We start from the raw sequence: 24,215 nt of genomic DNA on the forward strand, positions 1-24,215 counted from the left end.
TGGCTCAGACACATCTCCCCAATCTCTGCCTCCATCTTCACAAGTGCCTCCCTGTGTCTGTGTCCAATGTCTCCTTCATATGACACCAGTTGACTTGGATTAGGGCTACCCTGGCTCAGTATAACCTCACCTTAAGTGCACCTGCAAAGACCCCAGAGGGTCAGGACTTCCACATGTGATTTTTCGGGGGGACAGTGTCCGGTTCCTCTCTAGGTCTGGTTTCCTTCCCATGTGGTAGTGTCCTGTGGAATAAGATTACCATGCTCTCTCCTATGTGGGGGTGCCCAATCTTTGCCCCGGCAGGCCCTGAGGCTCAGCCTCTGTAAAACAAGAGTCACTTCTGGTCCAGCTACACCTATCATTATTTTATGATAAACAAACTTTTGTTTTCTGTGAATTTCCCTTTTCAAATGAAAACTATTGAATGTGAAGAGAATAAGTTGATTTGAAAGAAACCTGAAGGAAACCACTCTGCAGTGACGTGTGGACGTTGTATGAGGGCAGACGCCTGGGCACACGGTGCTGGGCTGAACCGGGCTCCGCCCCTGGTGCACAGGGAGGTTCGGTGCCTATAGGGCCGGGTCTGCCTATCAGTGGAAGCTGGGTCCAGGAGCACAGGCTGTCCTGGTGGAACTCTGAGGCCGTACACACATACACCCACCACAAACAGCCCCTGGGAGGCCCGGTCTGCTGCAGAAAGGATGGATTTATTTCCAGAATATTTTCCAGTAACAAAAACTACTTCAAAATAAAGTAACATAATCAAAAAAACAAAAACACCTACTACAACGTAACCAAGGTGCCATGTACAGTGGGGTGGGGAGTGGGGTGCTCCTGTGTGTTCATGCTGCGCCTGGTTAACCGGCTCCGTTACTAATGGCATCCAGTCACAATGAGATTCAGTCCACAATGCCCAGAGTGAGCCATCTGTCAGTCATAGGAAGCTGGCTTGGGGATGTTACTGGGAACCCGGGGAACCTAGGGCTTTGTTTTCCATCCAGGAGGACTTGCCCTTCAGGGACCCAGGCCCAGGCGCTTCCTCAGGGGCCATGGCCACCTTCAGACACCATGTGGCGTTCGGCACAAGAAAGCAAAGCAAGCGAACATGGACACATTCTGGCCATGCTGGAGCTTCTGGAGAGGATGGCATCCCAGCAGAGCGTGGTGTGAGAGGGATGGGTCCATGGCCTGCCCCAGGGGACAGGCAGGCAGGAGCCAAGGGGCAGCATTACTGGAAGCCTGGACAACATGGGCTGAGAGGCCATCAGGGCACCTCCCTCAGCCCGTCCATTCACCAAGGTGCTGTGGCAATACCCACACAACATCCAGTTCCTCCATCTCAGAAGGAACTAGAAGAATTGAGAGGAGAAAAGAAGTGACGGTATTTAGATTCCTCAGTAAGGCACAGAGACTTGTCACATCTTGTTTCCTCCTGAAAGGCTGTTCTCCTGAGAAATGTGATCTGCTTCCACAAATCCAGAAAATGGCCGTGTGGATCACAGCCTGAGTGGCTGGCCCAGCACTCACACCTCTAGACGGCGGTAACCCTGGGGCCATACACACTCTGATGAGATGCACCTGTTTTCCTGTTTGCACGGTGGGGAGAGAAGCCCATGTCCCCACTGAAGAGTTTAGTCCCAGGTTCTGAATCTCGATGAACATCCTGCCGAGGTTCCCTGTACAGGAGCAGCCAGCCCAGGCATTGGAGTTCTAACACGTGGGAGAAGAGCGCGTCTCTGGGGGAGAGCAACGGTGGACAGAAAGGCTGGAAGCAAGCTGGTCAATGGTCATGAACAGCAGTTGAGGACCAGTGCAGAGAACTGGGACAGATGGACAGGGAAAAGCTGAGATCATGGCACTGAGGCAGTGAATTGGCCTCTGGCCATCCCCGTGAGCTCCCAGCTGCAAATGGATAAACTCAGGACAAAATGTTGAGTAACCAGCTGTGCATCAAGTGTCTACATCACCAGCAGGGAAGAACCTCCCTCTTCCTGAGCACTGGGCGAGGGTGATGGCCCTGACAGGAGTGGGGTGAATTTGAGGAGCCCTTCTTAGCGTCCCCAGCACTGGCATGGAGGGCGGCCAGCCTCCTTCCAAAATCAGTCCTCTGAGACCCCAAGGGGAGAGGGTGTGGCTGCTGCAGTGGACATTATGTGACCAAAAGTTTTCAGGAGCAAGAGAGGCATCCTTCTGCTGGCTGGCAGGACCAGCCGACTTCTGGGCAGTGCTTGCAAGGACCTCTGCTCTTGGATGTGAGATGAGCTATGGGCACGGGTCCCTGAGAGCTGCTGGGGTCTGCCATCCCACCTGGAAAAGGTCCTGGTGGCCACCAACCCCTGCTGCCATCCTGGCTGGGGGAGGAGCCTACCTGCCACCTGGGAGGGACAGGGGACAGATGCTTAGGGCTTCACTGGACCCAGCGTGGATAGGGAGTGGATAGGGAATGGATAGGGAGGAGGAGGAGGGCTGGTGGTGGCAGGCAAGCAACAAGACCAGTCAGCTCCCTCTAAGGCCACTGGCTACCACTGGCTGGATAGGTGGGTACAGTGGGGTACTCAGGCAGGCTATTCCCTGAGAAGTTGTTGAACTGGGCCTCCCGAGACAGTGGGTCCCGCCAAGTGCCGTTGTTCCACTCTGTCTGTGCCTTCTGGAAGCTTCCACCGGTTCCCCGGTAGATCCTGTGTACCTGCAGGGCAGAGGGTGGTAGCAGAGGACAAAGATCAGTACTTCTGTGAGTGATGTGGAGGCCGCTCACGTTTAAGGTTGTGTTTTTCTTAAAGGAAGTACAAAAGCCACAGAAAGGTCTGCGGAAACTTTAGAAAACATGTTGAATCTAAGACTGAACTCAGAAGACCCAGCTGTGAGCCACAGCCCCTGGTGCCTCTTGGTGCTGACCTCTGTTGCCCTGTGAGGCCCACCACATGTCTGTCATGGAAAGAGGCTCATCCTGTCATGGATTTGGGGCTTTTCTCTTCCTGTGACTGCCCCTACTCAACACCCAGTGCCCGGAGGCAGCTCTGGGTACTCTTGGGCAGTGGTTGGAATGGAGAAATCCACAAGAAACTTGTATGACAATCATTTGATGGCCTCCTGACATGGGAGTGTCAGGCCCAGACAGTGCACATAGCCATCCCTGGGTGCTAGTAGTGATCTCCACAGCAGAGACCCCTGGGGACAGACCACTGACTCCCCACCAACCAGAAAGGCTGAGCTGACCTGCCCTGGAGCATGTGGGGTAAGCTGTTTTATTTCATTTTCCTTTAACTACAAATTTGAATTTAACTACAAATGACAACACATAGCCAGTGTGGACAGATGGAGCAGTGTGGACCTGTGTGTGCTGGGGACACACCCAAAGGTAGGTGTAGTCAGTAGCAGCTGACACTGTGCCATTTCCCCAAGTCCTTTGTCCTTGGAAGGCCACTGTGGGCAGACAGGTGGGGTGTTGGCCTGAGCCGTTGCGGGTCCTGACTCAGAGAGACTTCCCTGCTGATGGAAATCATGTCACTTCCCGGACAATGTACTGTCTCTTGCTCCTGAAACAGGAATGAGACAAGTCCCCAGGGCCAGGAAGGTCAGGTGACAGGATGCATGGGAAGAAACCAGACGTCTCAGGACCCAGAGGACTTACCTTCATGATCACAATGGCCATCATGGCGGCTGACATTGTGAACATGATGGCCGGAAACAGCATGACCACTGCAGCTCCAACACTGGTCTGGAAGAACCCGATCGCTGCCAGCCAACCACTGGAAGGGGTAAGAGAGAGTGTGGGCGCCAGCATATCTGCCGGACAAGGGACCACTACCCTTCATATGTAAAGAGCTCTGAAAAAGGAAAAGGGGAACGACCTGCAGAGCAGTGGGAAATTCTCCCAAGGACTACCGAGGGGTCAATAAACTCACGAAATAATGCCCAAACCCACCAATAAAGTCACGCAAGTTAGGACAAGTATCATTCTCCTACCGTCTATGGGCAAATGTCATGCATATAGGAAATGGAGACATGAACACCACTCTGTTAGTGGCAGTGTACACCCTTTCTGGAGGGCATGTGGCATTATCTGTAAAAAGACTCTTACCCCAACTGTTTTAATTCTAAGAACTTACACGACAACAATTGTTTGGAATAAGGAGAAACTGGGAGTACCCGACACGAGCACTGGCTGGGAACAAGAACGTAAATTATGCTACAGCCACACGACAGATTACTAAGGAGATGGTAAAAAATAAGAGGGGAAAAGGAAGTTGAAGCTCAGCCGGCACAGCAAGGTCTATGAAATAAGAACATCACTGGCCCGCATGAAAAAGACTGTCCATCTGTTTATACATGCTCCCTCTGGGAAGGGAAGTCAAGAAACACAGTATTTTTTAGAATATTTTTTCTTAACAAGTAGTAAAACCACAGAGTTCAAAGATTAGGAAATTTGAAAGAATATACAATAAACAATCTCTCTCCTGCCAACCCCCCCCTCCACCCCCCATCTCAGAGGGAACCAATGTGATCTGTTTGCTACGTATTCTTCCACAGGATGTTTATGAAAACATGCATGTGTACACTACAGGCACATGCAAACACAGTACCCGCTCCCGCTCTGTGAATGGAGGAGGAACATTCTACATACACTGCTTTGCACTGTGAGCAAAACTGGGCAATGGAGGGCGCAGGTGGGCACTGGGAGAGATGGACAGGCAGCTAAGGCGGGGCAGCTGGACCCTGTCCTACAGGGAAGGGGATCACCCTCAGGCGCCTGGAGGGGAGGAGGCACTGCCTGTGATGGGGATCTCCCACTAGATCTGGAGCCCTAGAACAGGAGGCCGAGTAGGTGGCGGTGGAGATGGGGCCCAGTCTGAGGATCATGGTCTCTGAGGGTCAATATACCTACAGTTGGAACTGTAGAATGGGGAGCCTGCTCCGTGGCACTGCCTCCCAGACTCACCAAGGAGTGAGCTGGCAACTGCCAGCTTCTCAAAGAACAAGCTCATCTATGACCCAGAATGACATCCCTTGCAACAGCAGGTGATAAACTGGCCTCAATCAGCTACAAACAGATGACAGAGTAAGCCTGCTATACCCCAACCATATCCAGAGAGGCCAAGACATGCAGGACGGGGAACAGGAGGATGGAGAGAGGCCTGGGCACAGAGGGAGGGACAGGGCAGGGAACAAGGGAGCCAGGGGTGCCAGGTGCTCCCCCAGAGCCACTCAGCCAGGGGCACAAGGGGCCAGAACTAGGGAGAAGGGGCAGAACAGGAGAAAAGACAGCAGGGGACACAGCCTGCAAAATCTGTGGAAGAATCTGGCAGTTCCTCAGAAGGTTAAAATTAAAATAAGTTACCTTGCCACCTAGCAATGCCATTCCTGGGTATACACTCAAAAGAAAAACACACGTCCACACAAAAACACATAGAAATTTCTCAGCAGCGCTACTAACAATAGCAAAAAAAAGTAAAAAACAACCTAGGTGTTCATCAGCTGATGAACGGATATACAAAGTGTGGTTCATCCACACAATAGAATATCATTCTGCCATGAAAAGGAGTGAAGCACTGACACTACAATGTGGATGAACCTTGAACATGCTCAGTGAGAGAAGCCAGACACACAAGGCCACACAGTATGTGATTCCACTCATGTGAAAGTCCAGAACAGGGTGAGGACACATTTGTAATACCTTAACTAATAAAAAAATTAAAAAAAGAAAGAAAGTCCAGAACAGGCACATCCACAGGGACAAAAAATACATTAATAGTTGTCAGAGGAAGGGGTGACTGTTGATGGGAACAGGGTTTCCTTTGAAGGGTGATGGAATATTCTGGAATTAGATAATGATTACATACAACCCTGAGAATGTATTAAAAACACTGATTTGTACACCTAAAGCAGGGTTGGGAAACCTTTTTTCTGCCAAGGGCCATTTGGATATTATAACATCACTCATAGGCCATACAAAATTATTAACTTAAAAATTAGCCTGCTATATGTGGTCAAACATTTAACCAATCACCCCTAATGCCCTGGCAGGGTCAGACCAAATGATTCCACAGGCCTTATACAGCCTGTGGGCCAGACGTTCCCCATCCCTGACATTCGGTAAAGGGTGAATTTTTTGTCTCTGTATGTGGAATGTGTCTCAATAAAGCTGTTACTCTAAAAACCCAAATGTGGGACATTGCACAGGACAGTCAAGCCCACAGATCAGGGAGAGGCAGAAAAAGACACCAACTCATAGAAACAGGCACCGCTCACCTGGGTCTGACGTGCACACTCTGCTAAAGCAACAATTAAATCATGCCACAGAGCCCCTGGAGGGACTCGGCTGGTTGAGCGTCGTCCCCGTGCACTGCAGGGCTCCTGGCTCGGTTTCCAGTCAGGGCACATACCTGGTTGCGGGTTTGATCCCCAGTCAGGGAGTATACCGAAGGCAAGTGATAAGTGTTTTTCTCTCACATTAATGTTTCTCTCTCCCTCTTTCTCTCTTTTCCTCTCTATAAAGATGTCCTCGGGTGAGGATTTTTTAAAAAGGGCTTTCATGGATACTGCTGCAGAAATGCAAATGGAGCCTGCAGTCTGGGTGGGGGCAAAGGTGTCAGGGAGATGGGTGGATGGCAGCACTCTATCTTGTCCCTGTACACCTCAGGGTAGCAAGGTTAAAAGGCTATTTAAAAAAGAACAGGAGCCACTCAGCCGGCATGGCTCAGTGGTTGCGCATCGACCTATGAACCAGGTCATGGTTCGATTCCCAGTCAGGGCACATGCCCAGGTTGTGGGCTCAATCCCCAGTGTGGGGCGTGCGGGAGGCAGCCAATCGATGATTCTCTCTCGTCATTGATGTTTCTATCTCTCTCTTCCTCTCCCTCCCATCATGGTCATATTTACATATGATATGTTCAGATATCCTAAGTGTCCTTTTTTATAGATTCACAGGAATGTGTTTGCAGAGCAGACCAGTGTGTAGGGAGTGACAGGTCCACATGACACAGGACTGGCGGGAGTGGGTGACTGTCACAGGGGCACTCTTGAGAGCATCGCTTCTGCTTGGGGATGAGCTGAAAGTCTCCCCTGAAAACTGTCCCCTCTGGTCCTTGCTCTCACCCCACCAGGAAGTCCCTCTACCCTGTTCAACCCTGGAGAAAAAAGATGCCTGAGCCCTAGCCGATTTGGCTCAGCAGATAGAGCATCAAACTGTGGACTGAAGGGTCCCAGGTTCAATTCCAGTCAAGGGCATATGCCTGGGTTGTGGGCTCAATCCCCAGTGTGGAGCATGCAGGAGGCAGCCTATCAGTGATTCTCTCCCATCACTGATGATTCTCTCTCTCTCTCCCTCTCCTTTTCTCTCTGAAATAAATAAAATATATTAAAAAAAAAAAATGCCCAAGTGCCCTGGCTGGTGTGCTCAATGGTTAGAGCATTTGCCCACACACTGAAAGGTCAAGGGTTCATTTTCCAATCAAGAGCATGTACCTGGCCCTAACTGGTTTGGCTCAGTGGATAGAGCGTCGGCCTGCAGACTGAAGAGTCCCAGGTTCAATTCTGGTCAAGGGCATGTACCTTGGTTGTGGGCACATCCCCAGTAGGAGGTGTGCAGGAGGCAGCTGATTGATGTTTCTCCCATCAATGTTCCTAACTCTCTCTCTCTCTCCCTTCCTCTCTGTAAAAAATCAATAAAATATATTTTTAAAAAAGAAAAGAATAAAAAGAGAGCATGTACCTGTACCTTGGTAGCAGGTTAGATCCCTGCCCCTGGCAGGGTGCATGCAGGAGGCAACCTATCGATGTTTCTCCCTCTCCCTCTCCCTCTCTCTCTCTCCCCCTATTTGTGTCTCTACCCCACTTCCACTCTCTCTAAAAATCAGTGGGAAAAAATGTCCTTATCTGAGGATTAACAAAACAACAAGATGCCCGTGCATGCCTGTAGTGCAAACCAGATGGTGGGGGGACATTTGGGAATTGAACTCTGGGGGCTCCTCTCCCCGACAGGGGAGCTGCCTGGCCCTAAAATACCTCTGCAACTACATCATTCGCACTGAGCACCTGCTCTCCTCCTGGAGTCTGGAATCTTGTACCTGCCAGGCAGAGCAGGGTCCACATGACCAACCCCAATGAGAGCCCTAGGTACTGCACCTTCTGCACATGGTCACATTTCATTTTGGGGTAATTAAGTGTATTCTGTGGGACCCCACCAGGAGAGGACGCTGGAAGCTTGCATCTGATCCCCCCTCAACTTGTCCTACACACCTATTCCCTCAGCTCATTTTGCTGTCCTGTTTCTGTATAAACCACAGCCAAGAGCACAACCATCTGCGGAGTCCTGACGTCCTCTCCGAGAATCACTGCACCTGAAAGACTGAGATAGCACCTTACCGGTCCTCCGGTATCTGGGAGGACCAAGGAGAAACCCAGGTCCACACAAAGCGCATGTCATCACCAACAGGAAGAGCAACAACAGGAAGATGTAGGGACATGCATTCTAGAAATGATCTCAGGAGAAAAGCAGATGATTTTGAGGCTCTACAGAGAAGGGCAGAAGAGACAGCAGGAAATGGACAGTAAGGAAGGAGCTGAGAGGCGGGGTCTGAAGACGCCGTGAAAACTCACATGAGCCTCAAGAAACAAACAAAACTGTATGACTTCTCACTGCCGAGGACGGGCCACGGCGGCTCTCCCAGTGTACACAGGGAACGACAGGGAGGAAAACCACAGAAATGATGGCAATAGGCATCCCAAAGCAAGACCCAGGCCTAGCCGGTTTGGCTCAGTGGATAGAGCATCGGCCTGCAGACTGAAGGGTCCCGGGTTCGATTCCAGTCAAGGGCACATGCCTGGGTTGCGGGCTCGATCCCCAGTGGAGGGCGCGCAGGAGGCAGTGGATTGATTCTCTCTCATCATTGATGTTTCTATCTCTCTCTTCCTATCCCTTCCTCTCTGCACTCAATAAAAATATATTTTTTTAAAAAGACCCAGAAAAAGTGGACCAAGAGGACTCAAGGACATGACATAAGAAAATATCCCTCCCCTAACCGGTTTGGCTCAGTGGATAGAGTGTCGGCCTGCGGACTGAAGGGTCCCAGGTTCGATTCCGGTCAAGGGCATGTACCTTGGTTGCAGGCACATCCCCATTAGGGGGTGTGCAGGAGGCAGCTGATCGATGATTCTCTCTCATCGATGTTTCAAACTCTCTCTCTTTCTCCCTTCCTCTCTGTAAAAAATCAATAAAAAATATTTTTTTAAAAAAAGAAAGAAAATGTTCCTGAATCGGGAGCTCTAACTACAGAGAGAATGAACTACTGTCATTCAGAAAACAATCAACTGAAAGGCCAAACACATCATGGCACTCCCAGGCAGTTCCCGTGTGAAGAGAGCCAACCGGAATGCCTCTTACCCAACACTGGACACCAAAGACACCACCTGTGGCTGGTAACAGCCCCGATGTCCTGGTCCCAGTAACTCTCGACACGTCTGTCATCTCATGTGGTAAAGGGACTTTGCAGGTAGGATGAAGTTAAGGCCATGAAATGGGGATGACCCTGGATTACCCAGGGAGCTCAGTGTCATCACAGGGTCCTCACATGAGGGAGGCAGGAAGGACAGTAGAAGTTTGGGAGAGGCTGCACTGCTGGCTGTGAAGATGGAGGAAGGGGCCATGAGCCAGAGATGTAGCACCCTCAAAGCTGGAAAAGGCAGGAAATGATTCTCCCCTGGAGCCTCCGAAAGGACCAGCCCCACCCACACCTGGGTTTAGCACATGAGACCCATGTTGCACTCCCCCAAACTGGAAATAAGAAGTTTGTTTCATTTTAAGTCACTAAGTTGGAAGTAACTTGTTACAGCAGCCATGGAAATGTCATCTAATACTCTAAAATCAAGCAAACAGAAGGCCGAATCTCTCTAGATCAGCGGTTCTCAACCTGTGGGTCGCGACCCCTTTGGTGGTTGAACCACCCTTTCACAGGGGTCGCCTAAGACCATCCTGCATATCAGATATTTACATTATGATTCATAACAGCAGCAACATTACAGTTATGAAGCACCAACGAAAATAATTTTATGGTTGGGTCACAATATGAGGAACTATATTTAAAGGGCCAGAAGGCTGAGAACCACTGCTCTAGAGGGTGGGCTCACAGGTTGCTGTTCTCCAAACTTTCCTCCTGGGACACACTGCTGGCCCATGCCTACCGGTCTCTTCCTTGTGGCCAGTGTGGCTGATAATCAAGCATTCACAGGCACTGGGTGCCAATGTGGAGCAGACACCCTGCCCCTCAACCTGGCACCTCCTTGGAGCATTTACAAAAGCAGGAAGTAAATGTCTGTTCTCCATCAGCCGTCAGAAGTTGGGGTCTATGTTACAGTCTCAGCCCGCACTGACTGACACAGGTATTCACGCACATGTCTATAGTTAACACCCACTGCCGAAACCGGTTTGGCTCAGTGGATAGAGCGTCGGCCTGTGGACTGAAGGGTCCCAGGTTCGGTTCCGGTCAAGGGCATGTACCTGGGTTGCGGGCACATCCCCAGTGGGGGATGTGCGGGAGGCAGCTGATCGATGTTTCTCTCTCATCGATGTTTCTGACTCTCTATCTCTCTCCCTTCCTCTCTGTAAAAAATCAATAAAATGTATAAAAAAAAAAAGGGTTTATAGTTAACACCCACCAAGGCGGCCACGTTCACTGACTTACCAAGCACCCCATCCTGAGAAGCCGACAGCCTGGAAGACGGTCAAGACAAACTGGGCTCCGAAGATAAAGAAAAATGTCATGAAATTGAAGGAACTGTCGGCCCTGGAGAGCGAGAGGAATGACCATTATGGCTGCGCCAGCCTCTCAGTGACAACAACCCAGAGGAGAATGTGAGGCAGAGACAGCAACACAGAAATATTCTCCCTTCTTCAGGTACGACCTGCATGAATTACTGCACACATGCTCACACAAGTCTCTGACCATGAGGGGCCTAAACACTGCCCCTCTGAAAAGATGCTGCACTGATGGGTTCCTTACTGGAAAGGTGTATAACAGTGATGGCAAACCTATGACACACATGTCAGAGGTGACATACGAACTCATTTTTTTGGTTGATTTTTCTTTGTTAAATGGCATTTAAATATATAAAATAAATATCAAAAATATAAATCTTTGTTTTACTATGGTTGCAAAGATCAAAAAATTTCTATATGTGACACGGCACCAGAGTTAAGTTAGGGTTTTTCAAAATGCTGACACGCTGAGTTCAAAAGGTTCGCCATCACTGGTGTATAAGAACTCCTACCTCCTAAGGATGGGATTTAGGGACCATCCAGGAGCAATACACCTGAGTAGCAGGGGGCTGGCTGGGGGCCAATGTTCATAGAAGCAGGTTATGTCCAAAGGGGCTGGGGAGGGGATAGGGGTGACTGCTAAGGGGGATGGGGCTTCTGAAGCAGTGAAAATGTTCTGGAATTGGATGTGATGAGTGTACAACCTTCTGAAGACTCTAGAAACACTCAAATATTAGGTGAGTTGTATGGAATGTGAAATAGAACTCAATAGAGTTATTAAAAGACAATACAACAGGTATCTGTGGGTTGTAGTGCGCAGACCCCGATACAAGCTGCCATCCAAACTAGACAAGAGAAAGGGAGGGGTACTAGCACCTGGGTTAGGGTGACAGGTGCAGAGCAGGCACAGGTTCCAAGTACAGGAATCAGCATGGAGATGTGCACACACAGTTGGGGGCATCCTGGCTACTCACTTTTGAACCCACAGCCAGCACAGACACCCCAAGGCCCCATGAGGGCATGGCCAGGCCCCCACTTACCGGAAGGCCTTGTAAGCCGGCTGGAACCAGCACACATAGCTACAAGGGGAGAAGAGCAGCAGCCAGACCAGGGCCAGGCCAAAGTTGGCTCCTGAGCCACCTCCGATCCACCAGGCCAGGCAGGCGACGAGGTTGACTGCCAGTGTGGTGCAGTAGACTGGATAGGGGAGACAAGGAGGCTTCAGCCGGGGTTTGGGGGTTAGGGCACCTCCACCCCACTACACAGGGACCGAAGGCCAGAGAAGGCTCAGGGAGACACAGGTTCCTGCCCAGCGGCCCACCTGTTCTGTACATCACACCATGCCGCCTCCGGGACAGAATTTTATTAGAAAGGAGAGTTACTACAAAAACCTCAAGCTCTCCCAGCCCGAGGATGGGGCAGCTTCATGACCTGGGCCTGGCCTGGGTCTCTGCAGTGGTGTGGGGAGCCCCCCACCCCACCCCCCAGCCAACCCCACTGCTCACACAGCCACAGCCGGTAGATCCTCTTCACTAGGACCTGATGCTCAATGGGGATCTCGTCGGAGAAGTTCTGGTAGAAACAAGGCTTCAGAGGGATGAACTTGGGCAGCGGCGGGAAGTTGTTCTCCTTTTCTGTGGGGACACAGAACACCAGGGGACTAAGCCATGCTGGGGGCAGCACAGTAAACGGCCAAAGATGTCCCTGTCCATTCTGGGGCCTGCAGACATGCCGCCTCACACGGCAGAGGGACTTGGCACATGGATTAAATCAGAGCCCCTAGGATGGGCACGACCCTGGATTCCCGGGGGGACCCAGTGTCCTTACTGGGTCCTCTTAAGAGGGAGGCAAGAGGGTCAGAGGCAGAGATGGAAGAGGCTGAGCTGCTGGCTGTGAAGATGGAGGAGGGGGCCACAGCCAGGGATGTGGTGCCTCTAAGAAACTGGAAAAGGTTGCAAACGGAAGGACTAGCCCTGCCCACAATGGGTTTAGCCACATGAGTTAGTCTGTTAGACTCCTGGTAAATCCTGTTTAAGTCACCACGTTTGTGGTGACTTCTTAGAACCGTCACAGGACACTCACACAGGCTCATAGGCAGAACCCAGATACTGTTAACACCTGTCGCCGGGGAAGGTTCTGGCACCTGGAATTTGTGAGATCCTGTAACAAACAGCCACACACTGGGGGTTTAAAACAACAGATTTTTCCTCTTATAATATGGAAGCCAGAGGTCAGAAATCAAGGTGTCCCAGGCCCGCGCTCCCTTGAAAGGCTCCAGAGAAGGGTCCTTCCAGCCTCTACGAGCTTCTGGGGGCTCTAGGGATCCTTGGATTGTGGCCACATCACCCCAGTGTCTGCCTCCATGGTCACATGGCCTCCTCCTGCGTTAGTGTTCAAGTTTCCCTTTTCTTATAAGGACACCTGTCCTTGCATTAGGACCACCTTACCACAGGGTGACCCATTTTAACCAACACCCTTGCAAAGACTCTCTTTGCTAAGAAACTGGAAAAGGTTGCAAACGGAAGGACTAGCCCTGCCCACAATGGGTTTAGCCACATGAGTTAGTCTGTTAGACTCCTGGTAAATCCTGTTTTAAGTCACCACGTTTGTGGTGACTTCTTAGAACCGTCACAGGACACTCACACAGGCTCATAGGCAGAACCCAGATACTGTTAACACCTGTCGCCGGTAGAGGCTGGAAGGACCCTTCTCTGGAGCCTTTCAAGGGAGCGCGGGCCTGGGGCACCTTGATTTCTGACCTCTGGCTTCCATATTATAAGAGGAAAGACTCTCTTTCCAAATGAGATCGGTTCCAATCCCAGGTACCAGGGGTCAGGACTTGAACATGTCTTTTTGGAGACATGACTTGACCAACAGCATGGTAAAGTCAGTGCTGCCCTGTTGCCTCTCAGTGTCCTTCCACTTCACCCCACTGCCACTGGGCATGCTTCCTGAGTACCTGCCGGGTAACAAAAGACAACACACACGGAGCCCTGGCCTCGGGCTCCATCCCAACAGGGGGCCAACAATCACTGTGACAGGTGGGTGTCTAGGTGGAGAGCTGAGGCATGCTGGGTGCTGTAAAGAGGAACCACCAGGGCAGGTGGGGGCTAGCAGGGCAGTGCTAGGGGTGTCCGCTTTGACCTAAAAGCAGGGTCAGGGTGGCTTTACTAAAGGGTGGCATTTGAACAAAGACTCAAGAAAGTGAAGAAGGGAGTTCAGCGATTCTGGGGGAAGATGCTGCCAGTGCAAGGCCCTGAGGTGAGGTCCTACCTGTCTTGGAGGAGTAAGATCAGAGGCTGGAGGAAGGAGAAGGTTGGAGTAGCCACACCTTGTTGGCCCCTGAAAAGCCTCAGACATTTACCAAGTAACACAGAAGCCAGAAGTGTCCTGACCTGCCTGACTCTCTAGGACAGTGGTCGGCAAACTCATTAGTCCACAGAGCCAAATATCAACAGTACAACTGAAATTTCTTTTGAGAGCCAAATTTTTTAAACTTAAACTATATCGGTAGGTACACTGTTATTAACTTACTTAGGGTCCTCCTAAGCTGGCCTTTGCTAAAAACGTCCTCAATCTGATTGAGGTACATTCGCTGAGGTCGACCCCTTCCAACTCTCCCATCCACACTCGTCTTGTGTACTTGTTGCGTCTATCTCCTTTCGTTCATTCTCTCTATACGTCCAAACCATCTCAACACACCTTTCTCAATTCTCGACACTACATCTTCTTTCACTCCACCACGTTCCCTAAAATTAACTTAATAAACTTTAAAGTTTTAAGTCAACTTCACACTGTACGTGTGCGCCCGCACGTGGTATTTTGTGGAAGAGCCACACTCAAGGGGCCAAAGAGCCGCATGTGGCTCGCGAGCTGCGGTTTGCCGACCACGGCTCTAGGAGACCATGAGAGGCAGGGTTTCCAGGCTTCCGCCCTTCCAGTGAGCCCACCCAGAGGGATCCCCCCAGCTCTGGTCACTAACCTCACTCACAGTGCCCGACCAAGCCCTGTGGCCAGGCACCCAAGGCCCCAACAACAGTCCCCACCCAGCCATCCATTCCCTAGTCCCTGGGCTCCCAGGAGAAGGCAGGGCACCCCTTTCCCTGCCTGACATCCAACCCCCAAAGCAAGAACAGGGTGTCTGCAACAGTCAGTCCCACCAGCACGTGCTATGACAGGACGGAGACAGAAAACTGGCTGAATCTTGAGGCTCCTTGAAACCCCGTTTTCTTGGCCAAACATTTTGCGTTGACTTGGAACCCATGGGCCTGGGTTCAAATCCCAGTTCTGCCACCAGCAGAGTGACCAGGGGCCACCACACCTCTGTTTTCAAGCAGGACCAGGCAGGCCACCCTGGGGGCTCACTGCAGACTTCACGAGGAAATGAGGGCGTCATCTTACGTGTATAGGCATGAACCCAGGTGACAAACCTCAGTGCCCACCTGTGGTGTCAATAAAACGAGCCCCAGGCAGAAGGCCTGGCCACGCTGAACACCAGCTGACAACCCATGTGGAAACTGAACGCTATAAAAATAAAGTTTTTAAAGAAAGCAGCAGCAACCCTGGCTAGGTGGCTCAATTGGTTGGAGCATCATCGCATATACCAAAAGGTTTCAGGTTCCACTCCCGGTCAGAGCACACACCTCGATTGTGGATTCAATCCCCGGTTGGGGTATGTATGGGAGGCAATCAATCAATGTTTCTCTTCTCTCTCTCTAATCGATTTTTAAAAAGAAAGAAAAGAAACTGTGCCTCCCTGTGATCCCCTCAGTGCCAGGAGGCGACTCCAACAGCCATCATGAGAGGAGGAACGTGAGGTGGGCGCCTACAGTGGTCCTAAAGGGTCTGGCCACCCGAGGGCACTTCCCCGAGGAACTGAGACACAAACCCCCGGGGCGCCCAGGAAAGACTCACCTGGCATTTCCAATGTGATGGCCTGATGAGGCTGAAGCCTGCAGCCACCTGGAGGGGAAACAGCAACAGTCACCTTGGCTGCCAGGTGACCCTGACACCAGGGGTAGCCTGTGCAACTGCTGTGGCTAGAGTCCTAACCTCCAGGCTATCCACAGGGGTGTCTGGGCTCTTGCCTGGAAGGCCACCCCAACGTGTCACCAAATGTGTCATCACTTCCCCTCTGGGCAGCATCTGCGATGGTGGGAGGGAAAGGTTAGACTGCAGCCCTGCCACCCACAGGCCAGCCTGGAGCCAGGGCATTTCTGGGATCCCAGTGACCACGCCTACTGTCCTCCTGCCACCTCATCCTCCCCACCTTTCATCCACAGATAGCTCCGAGTGCCTCATTATGGCTGTAGTGCCCAACTGCCAAGTCACCAAGACTGGGTTCACACAATCTGGTCTGTAGTTTTTGCCCCATGAGCCTTGCAAAACTGAGGACCCCACTGCAACCCAAGTGAAGCTCCAGGGGACCCTTGGCACCAGAGTGGGGCAGGAGCCATGCTTGAGGCTAAGCGCTAGGAATATTCCTCACCTAGTCCAGGCAAGAAGGTTCCAGTGATACTGAGTTCCATGGAGCCCATCCCTCAGCTTAGCGATATTCCCGAGACCCTCTGTCATGCCCTGGCTGGCTCTCCCTGCAGGCGGGCAGGCTCATGCCCCACCCATGTCCGGCCACTGCACTGGCTCGCAGGTGGAGCCCCCGCCTGCCCTGCTCCCACAAGATGGGAGCGTCCCCACGAGCCTGAGCATCGCTTGGGACAGGGATGTCCTGGAATCCCTGAAGTGCCTTTGTGGTCAGACAGTGCATGGTTGCTGGACGGACAAACAGCCTGCTCCAAGTCCCAAACAAACAACTTGGTTCTGGTGCTGACTGCTCTGTGGCAGTCGGCCTTTGGGGACTCCTCTGGCCACCTGAGATGGAGCGGAAATGGGACAGCCTGAAGGAGCCTTTCCATCAGCTGAGTCCAGACACATCCTAGCCAGCAACACCGTTCCAGACCCACAACTCAACTCGGGCAGAGCTCTGGTCACATTTGATTCAGAAGCTCCCCTCCAGCTGTGCACACCCAGGCCCTCGATGGAGGCAGCCCCACAATTGTCAACAGACACCAACCTGGTTTAAGGGCTGAGTTTATTTTCATGGGTCAGACTTGAGAATAAGGGGATACAATCCCAGTAGACCCGTGGACGCAGGTGAAGGCGGCAGGAGGGAAGCCTGCGTGCCCAGCGATGAGGCCCGGCTGGGCCCCATTGTGCTCCAGCCCCGGGAAAAGCTTGGTCTAGCAGAAATGCAGCACCGCACACCAATGAAGACAGTGTAGGCACCGGTTCCGCGGCTGGGAGGCACGTCCCTGCAATCCACAGACAGGATCGCAGCCCTTAGACAATGAGGGAGCCAGGGCCCAAGTGGATCTGGGAGGAGGCTGAGGCTGGCAGAGCAGAGAACAGTCAGTCTGGAGCCAGGAAGCTTGGCACCTACGTGTCGGGGTCCAGCTGGCGGCACTGGGCCTCCAGCACACCCCGGAACACTTGGAAACGGTGGTTGAGGTCAGGGCGCGCATGGATGCGGAAGCGGGTGCCCAGGGCACCATCAGGAGAGGGTGCCCCATAGAAGACACGCTGCACACGGGAGTGCACCAGGGCCATGGCGCACATGGCACAGGGCTCGCGGGTAATGTAGAGGTCGTAGCCGGTGCACACATAGGGGAGGCCGTTATCATCCACGTCCATGTCCTTATCCAGTGTGCGCAGAGAGATGGCCTGGACACCCTGGGAGGCTGAGGCTGGGGTGAAGGAACAAGCCGGGTGGGGCCTGAGGTCATAGGTGCCTTGACCCTGGCCCTGGGCCACCAAGTCAATGCACACCATGGTGGCATGCAGCAGGGGGCTGGCTGAGCTGCTACAGTCATGGCCCGTGGCCAGTACCCGGCCTGAGGCCGGGTCCACTACCACAGCCCCCACAGCCCTCAGGCCCCTGGTAGCCGCCTGTTGCGCCACCCGTATAGCCCGCTCCATGTGGCCCTGCATCTCAGCCTGCTCCTGTGCTGAGAAAAGTTGCCCAGCCAGGGCACGGGTCACGTGCTTGTCCTCATGGAAGGATGTGGGCCAATGGGCACGCGCCTCCTCAAACTGGCTCCTGGTCAGGGGTGGCCAGGCAGGCACAGGCACCAGGAAGGGCTGTCCCAGGCCTCGGGGATCCACTGCCGGATGTGGGAGGAGCTCAGCCAGCGATCGAGTGCCTGCAGCGGGCCCTGCCAGGCAGAGCAGCATCTCCAGCACGTGTGGACGGCCAGCATCAGGGCTCGGGCGAACCCTTTTAAGGTGAGGCTGTGCAGGCAGTGGGTGGACGGCTGACACCTCCTTGAGGAGACGTGAAGTCTGGCGCTTGTCGAGGATGGGTGCGGCGTAGGCCAGCACCAGCTCCACGTCCCTGGACTGCTGCTCGGACAGAACAGGAAGGACTTGCCACAGCGCAGGCTCTCGATTTGGGCCCTCGGCCTTCTTATTCTCACACTGCTCCGTGCAGCCCAGGGGATCCATCCTTGGCAGGGCTCCGACTGTGAGAGACAGAGATTGGAGCAGAGCATCATCTGTCAGCCACAGGAGGCCTGGGTGAGCCGAGGAGTCCATCCTAGGAGTGCTGAATCTGAGGGCTCATCCGAGAGCCCCAGCCCAAGTAAAATGCATCACTGGTCATGTTCTCACTCAGTCATGTACCAACTCTTGATTGCAAAGTTTAAACCGCCATTGACTTTTTATTTTTTACTTTTTCTTTGAGATGTGCAGTGAGCAAAAATGCACACTAGATCTTGGAAACTTAATACAAAGACAAGAACGTAAACGATCTCATGAATTGTTTTCATATTGACTAAGTGTTGTAGTGATGACACTACATGTTTTAGGTTAATTAAACAGTATTAAAATTAACTGCACCTGTTACTTTGTACTTTTTAAAAACATGGTTTCTAAAAAACTTAACATTATGTATGAGCTTCTTATTCCCATTGGTCAGGGCTGCCTTGGCGAATGTCAGAGATAAATCACAGATAACCTCAACTGGATTCAGGAGGAACTCAGATGCAGCTGCCCGGCCAGAACTCACTGCCCAGCTGGGGACTTGGAGTAGGCCAGCCCCTCCTTCCTCTTCCCTGTGGACAAGCAAGTGTTGAAATCGTTTTACAACAGTCGGCTTTTACAGCTCACGACATGCCCCGCGGCTTACGCCTAAGCTCCATGTGCCCTCATTTATTTATCAGCCAGGCCCCTCAGAGGGCACATAAGATCCTGGCCCACCACAATGTGTCCTAGGCTCACAATACCGGTTTGACAAACATACTGAACTAGGGTGCCAGCGGCAGCCACGAAAAGCGGAACTCACGAAGGGTGACCCTCATGTGCCCACAATGCCTGTGCTGGGCAGCGCCCACAGTAGAGTCCCTAATGCCAACTCTGAAATCTGCTCCGAGCACACACCATGCCCAGGATCCCACGCCCCACACGGCCTTCCCTGGATCACAGAAGTTCTCACTGCCTGTACGGCAAGCACAGTCTGACTTGTCCTTCTAAAAGTGCAGCCCCTGTCTAACCAAAACAAAACAAATGACAAATAATGGAGGCTGCCTTTGGGACGCGTCTGGCTGGGCCCTAGAGAGGACGGATAAATGTCACAGGATGACCACCATCTGACCCAGCAGCTTCCCTCCACTCCTAGGCATGAGCCCAGAAAAACTGAAAACCCACATCCACACAGAAACCTGTACACACGTGTTCACAGCAGCAGGATTCACAACAGCCAAAAGGTGGATGCAATGGGTGCCCACCAACCGATGATAAACACAATGTGGCCCGTGAATACACTGGAATATTACTCAGCCATGAAAAGGAATGAGGCTCTGACACTCATCACAGGGCAGAAGGACCTTGAACACATGATGCTCGTGAGAGAAGCCAGACACAAAAGGCCATACAGTATGTGATTTCATTTATGGAAGATGTTCAGAACAAACAAATCCACAGAGACAGGAAGTAGATCCCTGATTACCAGGGGCTGGGGAGGTAGGTGAGGGTGACTGCTAATGCGGACAGGAGGGATGGAATTGTCTGGAGTCAGATAGTGATGACATTCCACAACCCTGCGACTATACTAAAAACCACTAAAATGTACACTTTAAATGAGTGGACTACACGGTATGTGAACTGTATCTCAATAAAACTGCTACGAGAGAAAATGGGGAGAGGAAAGGACACCTGGCGAGCCACTAGGTCAGCAGACCCCAAACAAGGCCCAGCATGTCGGAAGACAGTTGCTTTTACGGAATACCATGTCCTCACGCTCTCACCAATGGGCTCCCCTACTCCTCCCAACGACCTGGTAGCGAGAATGTGGGACTGTCCCCTTTCTACAGGACAAGACCAGGCTCCGAGTGGAGGCTCTTGACCAGGGCACACAGCTGCTGCTCACCAGCTCACCGACTGCTTTCCGAGTCCCTCTGCGAGACAGAGGTCCTGAGCCCACTCTACAGATGAGAAATAAACAGGTTCCACAGAGGGAACCCGAGCCCCCATCCCGAAAGCCCCGCGGGGAATGCCAGTCCCCCTACAAACACAAACCGCTCATTTTTGCTTAAACACATCCAGGGATCTTAAGTACGGCACCCCGACTCCCCTTACAGCCCTCCCCCACAGGGTCCTGCCCAGCTCAGTCCCTTCCCTGGGTGCGTCCATCTCCTCTGCCTGCAGCGATAGTTGCCTCCTAAAACCCTCTGTGCTCTGGTCTCCAGGGGGAGGCAGACAACCTGGTCACACTTATGGTAGTGGTGCCTCTGCCCCGGGTGCCAACTGTCCAGGGCCAGAAGCGCTCAACTGCACTGGCAGATCTTGGAGGATCTAGTGCAGGGGTCCTCAAACTACGGCCCGCGGGCCACATGCAAATACAAATATTGTATTTGTTCCCGTTTTGGTTTTTTACTTCAAAATAAGATTATGTGCAGTGTGCATAGGAATTTGTTCATAGTTTTTTTTTTAAACTATAGTCCGGCCCTCCAACGGTCTGAGGGACAGTGAACTGGCCCCCCGTTTAAAAAGTTTGAGGACCCCTGGTCTAGTGGACCAGGGAGATGGATCCCTAACTGCAAGGCCCCTCAGCAGCTTAAGACTACCTGCTGCCCCAAGGCACCAAACTGGAAAACAGCTGTGTGCCGGAATTCCTGGCAACACTGGGCAGAGCGGGCTGGGGGAGAGGAGGGCCGTGGCCCTGGGGTCCCAGGATGCGTGGACTCTGGCGTTAGGAGGGACTTGGTAAACGGTGCTTCTTCAGTGAGCTGCGTCAGGCTCTGCAGGTGACAATGTAAATCTCAAACAAGAGGCCTTCTTTTACCCTTGGATTAGGAAGGCCAGAGCCTGCACCTGGCTGTGTCCTGACCAGACTGCCTGACTCACCCCCATTGCAGCTTTCCCCTCTGGGAAATGGGGATCCATCATCACCACGCAGGGGGGCAGGGGCAGAAAGTGAGCGAGGCCAAGAGAACTGTCCTGGATTGATGAACAATCCCACAGCCCCTCGAGGGCCCTGTGCCCTGTCTGTGGCAGCAGGAGGGCTCTTCAGAGCTGGGCCTGGAAGCCAGGCAAGGAGGGTAGGGAGACCTGAGCAGTAAGGGGACCTGAGTGCTGGAGCCTCAGAGGCACCCACAGTTCCTAACGCAGTTTCGAGGTCCTGGCTCTACAAAGAGGAGAGGGCCGAAATCTGCATTTCTAACAAACTTCCTAATGGAGTGCAGTCGCCAGATAACACGTAGGCTACCATTAAATTCGAATTCTAGATGAGGGGGGGAATTTTTTAGTATAAGTGTGTCCCATGCAATTTTGGGGACATACTAAAAAAAATTATTCGTTAGTGAAATTAGAATTTAATGGGTCGCCCTGAGCGTCTGCTAGACCCGACACCCTACAAGTGGGCCTTCTGCGCAATAAGAGTTGGAGAACCTTGGGCTGTTGGGTTTGGGAGAGACCTCTTACCCCGCGGTCGGGGTAAGAAAAGGCCTTGAGAACTCACACTTCCTGTAAGAGCAGAAGGACCACCAATGTTTAGCATGTATGTCAAGATTAGGGAGCTTCGCCCAAAGCGCACAAGAGGCAGGTCAACCCGCAGCCTGGTGGCAGGGGCAGGCCCTGAGGATTCGGGGGCAGGGCGCGCCGGAAACAGCTGGACACACGGGGTCTGATCACCACGCTTCAGGGGCGCACGCAAGCGCAGAAGGAGGATGGGCGCCAGGAGCTGGGTTGGCCTGTGCGCACGCGCACGCGCACACGCGACGCTCCCCCGGTCCGCCCGAGGCGCGCGCGAGCTCGGCGCGGTCGCCCCCTCGCCCCAGCGCGGCCGGCGTCCCCCTCAGCCAAGTCCCCCGCGGCCGCCCTCGCCCCACCTCCGCGGGAGCCTGGGACACGACAGCCGAGACCCGGAGGCCGCGCGCTTACCTAAGGAGACGGACGCTAGCGCTGCGCTTCACCAAGCGTTAGCAACTGGCCCGCCCGCTCCGCCTCCGCCTGGCGCCGCGGGGCACGACGGGAGCGTAGTTCCAGGGGAGGGGTTGGCGCCAGGGGGCGGTGGGGCCGGGACTACAATCCCCACAGGGCCGGCCGCGGCCGCCTCGCTCCGCCCCTATGTGGGGTTGCTGCTCTCGTGACCCGCAGGAGCGCCCAGCGTGCTTTTCGTTGTGGGTTCGAGACCCTGCGGGGCGGGGGGGGGGGGGGGGGGGGCGGAAGTAGGCCTTTTGGAAAATCAGCAGAGTAAGGGAACGGAGTCAGAGGGGCACACGACCCCCGCTGCAGTCACTCCCAGAGCTCAGTTCCGGAGAGGCTGCCCCACTGGATGGAATTACCTTCCCATTCTGGGCTGAGGCCCTGGCCAATTCCCGGCCTCAGTTTTCCCATCTATACAGTAGGCGAAGAGGGCCTCTTGACTTTCCTGGACAAAACATGCTCATTTTATGAGCAAATCTAGTTATTCATTTTAGTTAAACAGGTTTAAACCAGTGATTTTTCAACCAGGGGCAACGTCTGGGGACATTTGTGGCTGTCTTGGCTGGGTGGTGCACCTGACATCAAATGGCATCAAAACCTGGAGGCCAGGGATGCCATTCAGCACTTGCCAGTGCACAGGACGCTCCCTCTAAACAGAACTGGCCCAAACGTCCACACTGCAAAGGCTGGAAAACCCCAGTTTAACCCCATTTCTAAGTAAAGAAAAAAAAAAAATCCAGGTCTAAAAACCCCTGTTTGTTGATTAGTAAAAAAACAAGCTGATGATCTTTGATTGATTAGCAAGTCATTAAAAACTGCCTAAATTTTCTACATATCATAAAGTGAATCCCTAACGGAAAAATAAAAGAATCTCTTTAATGTAACTTTCTGCCCATTTTTCATTTCTCAAAATTAAAAAAAAAGACATACAGGTAGGGATGTAAAATGGTGCGGCAGTCTATCACAAACAGTTTGGTGTTTCTTCAAAAAGTTAAATGTAATTACCCTGTGACCCAGCAGTTCTACTCTAAGCATATACCCAAGAGAATTGAAAGCAGGCACTCAGAGATTTGTACACCCAATACCCATGTCCACAGCAGCATTTGCCACAATAGCCAACTTATATGTTCATCAACAGATGAGTTGATACACACAATTTGGTTCATCACACAATGGAATATTATTCTGCATTGGTCCCTGATCAGGAAGAGGTGAGGGAGCGCATCTGAGGTTATGTTTCCAGGACTCGAATTGGGGTGGGAATGGAAGTGGATTGGCATCCCCTAAAGTGGAAGCCCCCCTATAGGTGGCATCTGCATCCTGCCCACTCGGCACCCAGCTCCCCTTCTGGACCAGGCACCCGGGTTTTTTTGTGGGAAATTGTCCTTCCCCCACTCTCAGTTCATGTGCTAGGACCTCAGGGCCAACTCAGCCCTGTCAATCAGAACATTTTCTACCCCCTGGCCACAATGGGGGAAGAATTAGACGTGTGACTCAATTAAGACCAATGAGAGTCATCCCTGGGACTTTAAAATATAAGCAGAGTTGCTCTCAGTGTAATATAGAGTGTAGCCTGGGGCTGCCAGGAATCATTTTTGCCGCACAGCAGTGGAGCTTGTCTGTAAATGAAACCAAAACACAAGAGAGGAGTTCCCAGAAGGAGGGTCGATGCCTTGAGAACGTTGTTTAAGCACCTGGATCTAGCCATGCCTGAAACAGCTGTCGTTGAGCTTTCCTGTGTATGTGTGTGTGTGTGTGTGTGTGTGTGTGTTTTTACTTCAGCTAATTTGAGTCTTAATTTCAGTCCTTTATACACCAAGAGCTTCTACTGATAGTCCCTTAAAAAAAAAAAGGATTGATTTTAAAGTGAGGAAAGTGGGGGAGGGAGGGAGAAAGAGAGAGGGAAACATTGACTCATTCCACTTAATCATACATTCATTGGTTGCTTCTTGTATGTGCCATGACCAGAGATCGAACCCAAAACCTT

The 24,215-nt window shown here is 52.3% G+C and overlaps 2 protein-coding genes across 6 annotated transcripts; both read right to left on the reverse strand.

Moving 5' to 3' along the window:
• Positions 1 to 686: 686 nt before the first annotated feature.
• SCAMP4 (secretory carrier membrane protein 4) lies at positions 687 to 22,273 on the reverse strand. 4 transcript variants are annotated; one of them, XM_059697301.1, is made up of 7 exons: positions 22,184 to 22,273; positions 15,668 to 15,715; positions 12,259 to 12,387; positions 11,794 to 11,950; positions 10,680 to 10,781; positions 3,632 to 3,749; positions 687 to 2,686 (listed from the first exon to the last, which is right to left on the reverse strand). In XM_059697301.1, the coding sequence occupies exons 2-7, from the start codon at positions 15,672 to 15,674 to the stop codon at positions 2,507 to 2,509; spliced, it is 693 nt and encodes a 230-aa protein (XP_059553284.1). In that variant the 5' UTR covers positions 15,675 to 15,715; positions 22,184 to 22,273; the 3' UTR covers positions 687 to 2,506. The 4 variants fall into 4 exon arrangements, with proteins under 4 accessions (XP_059553284.1, XP_059553283.1, XP_059553285.1 ...); XM_059697300.1 differs by lacking the exon at positions 22,184 to 22,273 and adding an exon at positions 16,824 to 16,951; XM_059697302.1 differs by lacking the exon at positions 22,184 to 22,273 and adding an exon at positions 15,806 to 15,898.
• On the reverse strand, positions 17,154 to 22,263 carry ADAT3 (adenosine deaminase tRNA specific 3). 2 transcript variants are annotated; one of them, XM_059697298.1, is made up of 2 exons: positions 22,184 to 22,263; positions 17,154 to 18,267 (listed from the first exon to the last, which is right to left on the reverse strand). In XM_059697298.1, exon 2 carries the CDS (start codon positions 18,248 to 18,250, stop codon positions 17,186 to 17,188), a length of 1,065 nt encoding a protein of 354 aa, XP_059553281.1. In that variant the 5' UTR covers positions 18,251 to 18,267; positions 22,184 to 22,263; the 3' UTR covers positions 17,154 to 17,185. The 2 variants fall into 2 exon arrangements, with proteins under 2 accessions (XP_059553281.1, XP_059553282.1); XM_059697299.1 differs by lacking the exon at positions 22,184 to 22,263 and adding an exon at positions 19,475 to 22,131.
• Positions 22,274 to 24,215: the final 1,942 nt, after the last annotated feature.

The sequence above is a fragment of the Myotis daubentonii genome, chromosome 5 (genome assembly GCF_963259705.1).
Source record: "Myotis daubentonii chromosome 5, mMyoDau2.1, whole genome shotgun sequence".
In the NCBI taxonomy this organism is placed as follows: Eukaryota; Metazoa; Chordata; class Mammalia; order Chiroptera; family Vespertilionidae; genus Myotis; species Myotis daubentonii.